This window comes from Penaeus monodon, chromosome 5, assembly GCF_015228065.2.
Source record: "Penaeus monodon isolate SGIC_2016 chromosome 5, NSTDA_Pmon_1, whole genome shotgun sequence".
NCBI lineage: Eukaryota > Metazoa > Arthropoda > Malacostraca > Decapoda > Penaeidae > Penaeus > Penaeus monodon.
Window position 1 is genome coordinate 11,364,592 of NC_051390.1, and position 6,396 is coordinate 11,370,987.

General features: G+C 34.5%; 1 protein-coding gene across 1 annotated transcript; it reads left to right on the plus strand.

Annotated features, from left to right (window-relative positions):
- Nucleotides 1–4,050: 4,050 nt before the first annotated feature.
- Nucleotides 4,051–4,828, plus strand: LOC119572968 (EKC/KEOPS complex subunit Tp53rk-like; the record flags this gene model as incomplete). Its single annotated transcript, XM_037919931.1, is given in 1 exon segment — nucleotides 4,051–4,828. A coding segment is annotated over 1 exon segment (673 nt), but the record flags the coding sequence as incomplete, so codon positions are not given.
- Nucleotides 4,829–6,396: the final 1,568 nt, after the last annotated feature.

Consider the following 6,396-nt stretch of genomic DNA (forward strand, 5'->3'; position numbering starts at 1 on the left):
TTCCGGACCTCATCCAACGTTTAAATTTTACTTCAAAAGCTCCATCACCCCCTTTGTTTTGTAAACTGAAAAAATAGAGAGAAAAAACTTCTCAGTAGTGGTTGTGTTTAGAATAGCCCCTCCAGGACATACAGGTCCACTGCTTTGCCCTCTGTTGCTTCGCTATAGGCCAGCCCAAAATCTATGAGAAAAAATTTTTCCGAATATCATAGGGCCCAAAGCAAATGTTTGGGGGTGTAAAGTCCCCATGAATGATGTTTTTTTGCATGAAATTTTTGACAATACTTTCCAATTTTTTCCCAGGTCTTAAAATTTTTGGGTTTTCCATGGAAAGCTTTTGATTAACGCTCATAGAGTATTTCCATGTCAGGGAACCCTAAATTTCTCCTGAATCATTTCTTTTTAAAATCCACATCAAAAAACCACGGGGGTTCTTTCCCCCCATGGATCTTGTAAATGTGCGTGTTTCTGCCTTTTAACGTTCACGTGAATTGGGGTCTAAGTCTGGGGGGCGATATTTTTTTGGAAACCTCCCTTAAAAACTACCGAGTGCATACCCCATTTCCCCAATGAGACTCCCCCCCTCAGCACCTGATTACATTTCCGTGACATCTATGAAGAAAAAATATGGATTAGAAAATCTCAAGATATCATCATACAAATAGGAGTCATTGAACACTGAAATAAAATTGATAAAACCCGTGGTATCCTCGGGAGAAAGGATACTATTTTTTTTTGCATAAAAATAAAAATAACTAGACACCAAGGTCTATAGAACAGGTAAGTTTTTGTTGTGAAAAGGGAAAAAATTAAATTTAATGATTAAACAAAAGGGTTAATTAAAATCCATAGAGTGTATGCTAGTGAAAGGAAAATCAATAAAAAAATATTTGTTCTTTTAAAAAGGAAAAGGGGAACATGCAGAAAAAGAACTAATAAATAAAATAGTTGTCAGGGAAGTAGGAGGAAAAGAAACGGGGAAGGGAAACAAGGGAACAGGGAAGGAGGTGAGCATCCGGGGGAAGAGAAAGGAAAAGGTTTGGGTGAAATGGGAAGGGAGGGGGGTTTTTGGGAGAGAGTGGGAGGAATGTGGTAGGGGAAAGAAGGTGGGGGATGGTATTGGATTATATTTAAATGTAAAAGGGGAGTAGAGAGACTGGGGGGTGGGGGGGAAAAAGGGGAAAATTCTTAGGTCAGTTTTAGGAGCTTGACCCTAAAAAATTTTTAGGAGGGGAGGGGTTTTGGGAGTCTAAAAAAAAATTTTCTTTCCCAAAAAGAGGAAAAAAAAAAAAATGTTAAAAAAAATTAAAAGATGGGGTAGAAATTTAGATTATTTCAAAACACAAATATATATTATATATTATATATATAATATATATATATTATATTTATATTATATATATTTATATATAATATTTTTTTTTTTTTTTTAAAAAAAAAAAAAAAATTTTTTATTTTTATTTTTTTTTTTTTTTGTTTTTTTTTTTTGTTTTGTATATGTGTGTTGTTGTGTGTGTGTGTGGTGGTGTGTGTGTGTTTTTGTGGTGTGTGGTGTTTTTGGGGTTGGGTTTTTTTTGTGTGTGTTTGTTACTTTGTGTTGTGGTGTGTGTGTGGGGTTGTGTGGTGGGTGGGGGTGTGTGTGTGTGGGGTGTGTGTGTGTGTGTGTGTGTGTTTGTGGGTGTGTGTGTTGTGTGTGTGTGTTTTTTTATTTAAATTTTTTTAAAATTTATTATATTTTTGGTGTGTGTGTGTTTTTGTGGTTGTGTTGTGGTGGTGGTGTGTGTGTTGTGTGTGTGTGTTTGTTGTGTGTGTTGGTTGGTTGTTGTTTTATTAGGGTGTGTGTGGGGTGTGGGGTTGATATTATTTTTAGTTGTAGATTTGTGTGTGGGGGGGGTGTGGTTTGGGGTGGGTGGGGGGGGGTGTTGTGGGGGGGGTGGTGTGTTTTGATAATATATTTTTTGTGTGTGGGGGTTGTGTGTGGTTTTTGTTTTGTGTTGGGGGTGGTGTGTGTGTGGTGTTGTGTGTTTTTGGGGTGTGGTGTGTTTTGTGTGTTTTTAAATATATATATATATTATATTAAATAAATTTATATATTAAATATATATATATAATATATATATATATAAAATATATACTTTAAACCACAATATATTTATATAATACATTATATCATACATTATATGCATGTATATCATAAAATTTCATATATGTATACAGTTTTGAAAAATTTAAAATTTTGAAACTTTAGCCTTTTTTTTAATAAAGCTAGTTTTTAGTATCTACAAAAAGAGTATTTTACCATTTAATTATTATATTATATTATATAATAATATTTTATAATATAATTTTAAAAGGGTAAAATACTCTTTTTGTGATCTAAAAACAGCTTTTTTAAAAAAATAGCAAATTTTTTAAAAATGAAATTTCTCAAAACTGTATACATATTATTTATTTATGAATATACATGCTATATATGTATGTATTACAGTATATATTAATTTTAATTTGTGTGTATAATGTATATATTATATATATATATATTATATATATATATATATATATTTAATAATATTAATATTATATAAAATTAAAATTACCCCCACACACACACACACACACAACCACACCCACACCACACACACCACACACACCCCAAAACCACACACACACACCACACACACACACATACATACATACATACATCATAATACAAACACACACACACTCACAACCACACAACAACACACAATAAAACACCACACAACCCCACAAAAAACCCCCACACCACCACACCCCACACACACACCCACCCCACAACACACCACCAAAACCAAATACCCCACACCAAACCCATAATATATATAAATAATAATATTTTAAAATTATTATATACCACCACACCCCAAACACCACACACCCCAAAACACACACACACACACACACACACAACACACCCACAACAACACCCACCACCACACACAACACACACCACCCCAAACACACTACACAACACTCACACACACAACAAAACACCCCAACACACACACATATACAACACCCAACACACACACACACACCCACAACACACATTATCTATATATTTTATTACAAAATATTTTAATTCTATATATATTTATATAAAATATATATATATATATATATATATATGTGTGTGGTGTGTGTGTTGTGGGGTGTGTGTGGTTTGTGTATATATAATATAATATATATATATTAATATATATATATTATATATAATATATTATATATATTATTATAATAATATATATATAATTATATATACTTTAGCGTTGCACAAGAATCTAAATGTCCCCCCATTTTTCGTACATTTTTCTCCACAGCCACCTCTTTCCATCGGGTTCCTTTTTGGCAAAAAAAAACTTTTTGTTTTCAACCTCTCACCCAGTCCCCTAGAAATTCTTGGGGCATCTAAACACCCTAAAATGACCAAAGGGAAAGGTCCCTTTTTCCACCCCCCCCCATTTCCTCTATCCCCCCTTACACCAAATTAAACGCCAAATCCACCCCCTTTCATTTCCCCCCACCACACTTCCCCCACCTCCCCCAACACCCACCCCCTTCTCCACTTCACCCACCCATATCCTTTCTGCTTCCACCTGGATGCTCACCTCTCCCTGTTCCCTTGTTCCATTCCCTGTTATCTTCTCCTCCTACTTCCCTGACAACTATTTTACTCTTATTAGTTCTTTTTCATGCATTGTTCCTCTTCCTTCAACAGACACAAATATTTTCCATTTGATCTAATCCTTTCACTAGCATACACTCTATGGCATTTTACATCTAACATTTTGTTCTAATCATTAATTAATTTTTACCCTTTTCACAACAATACTTTACCTGTTGCTATATGACCTTTGGTGTCTATGTTATTATTATTATTTATGCACTATAGTATCCTTAGCAATCCTGAGGATATCCACAGGTTGTATCATATCAGTTTCAGTGTTCAATGACTCCATATTTGTATGATGATATCTTTGAGATTACTAATCCATATTTTCTTCTTCATAGAATGTCACGAGAACTGCTAACTCAAGGTGCTGAGGGGAGAGTCTACATTGGGAAGTGGCTCATGCACTCGGTAGTTTTCAAGGAGAGGTTTCCAAAACAATATCGCCACCCAGACTTAGACGCCCAGATTACACGTGAACGATTAAAGGCAGAAGCACGCACATTGACAAGATGCCGTATGGTAGGAATTAGAACCCCTGTGGTTTATGATGTGGATTTTAACAAGAATATGATCATCATGGAGAAAATTGAGGGTTCCCTGACAGTGAGAAACTACATCTATGATGCTGTTAATCAAAAGCTTTCCATGGAAAACCAAAATTTAATGAGCCTGGCTGAAAGAATTGGGAAAGTATTGTCAAAATTGCATGCAAACAACATCATTCATGGAGACTTGACAACCTCAAACATGTTGCTTTTGGCTCCATATGAGTATTCGGAAATTGTTCTCATAGATTTTGGTCTGAGCTCTATCAGCGAAGCAACAGAGGACAAAGCAGTGGACCTGTATGTCCTGGAGCGGGCTATTCTAAGCACACACCCACATACTGAGAAGTTTGTCTCTCATATTCTTTCAGTTTACAAAACACAAGGTGGTGATGGAGCTTCTGAAGTAATTAAGCGGTTGGATGAGGTCCGGTACAGAGGTAGAAAAAAGCTCTGTTTTGGTTAAATGTGTGCCAGTGGTTTATTATAATTGTGTATGGACACCAATATTCACTTACTTGAAAAAGTTAAATTTCTGGAAAATGACATTTCAATAAAAGGTAGCATAATTTTTCACCTTTATTATCCTCTTACTCTTAGTAGCTACTAGTTGATTGACAACTCTATTGCTAGCTCTGTTGGGTGTGTATGATACCTTACACATATATTTCTTATCTTGCAAGTGAGCATGCTATTTTTACAAGTGCAACTTTTTTATTTTCTGTCTATAATATAAAGGATAACTTCCCAAACACAAGTTACTCAAGTCCACTGAAGATCCCAAATCTATTATCATACTTTCATACTTCATGTATAAGAAAATTAATTGCTTACACTTAACTTATTTCCTAAATATCTTTTTCATGTTTTCATGACCTGTTTACTTGGTAAATCCTTCACATGAATCTTACAAGGGTGACAAAGTGACATACCTACTCCTTTTCCTTCCACCTTAACAAAATATTGCAAATAATACAGACTGCACTGCTATGCACAACTAAACTGACTCTTGTTAGGGATTGTCATCCTTTTGGCCAAACCAGTTCACACCATGTGAAGGAGGAAGGCATCATGTCAGAAAGGTGATCTGTTATAACACCATTACAAACATTTCAAAGCCTTCCTAAAATTAATTCAATCTGGATATATGGTAGGCTCCACTCTCTTTTGCTTGCACCAAAGACATATAACATGTTATCATATCACATGTTTTAACTTGACACCTAACCCACAAGCTGATAACGTCTTATAACAATTCCTGTGCAATAAGAAAAAACTTTTAACTCTACAGTTACTTTTGTAATACAATAATCCCTGAAACATTTATGAATGTGCTAATGTGGAGACTATTATAGATAAGGAGAGGCTTTAGTTATAAAATTAGAGCAAATATCAAGAGAATAATCAATGAAAATCTTCATACCACATTTTCCTCATTGTTCATTTATACAACCATGAAATCAGTTTGAGAGTAAATAAATGACTTATCATGACTACCATGATCACTAAAAAAAATAGAGCAAAAACAATGGTAGCCACAGTAGTTTTCTAAATGAAATTATATATACTCTCCACCCCTTACTCACAATCACTGATCAACTGACCATGTGACTAGTGGTGGGAGACACAGTGGCACAGTTCTTCCATCACATTTATCAGTTTTAATGATTAAGGGGACATGTGAAAAGTCATTAGGGGATGATGAAAAGATAACCTGAGAAGATGCATGTTACTCAAATTATGAATAAAATATTATTGCTGATTTTCATGCTACAGACCTGCCACCCAGTCTGCTAACCAGGTTTCAATATTTTGAATATTTTGATCACATATGCCTTTATTACTGTAATCAGTGATTTATGAGAATGCAATTACATGTTGATGAAAATTATAAATTCAATAAAGAATACTGTTCCTCAAACTAAGTCAAATATTGTAATTAATTACTGCAAGTCTACATAGATGGCTACACTTGTACTCAAGTCACCAATGAGCCAATTATGATTACTGCCTGTCTCATCTGTTTACCCTTTTCCTTGTGCTATACATCAAAGGTCATATGGCACTAAGGAAAGTAGCGAATAGGTTAAAGAGGGTTGTTAATGATTTAATGATTAGAAGTGTTACACACCAAAAGTT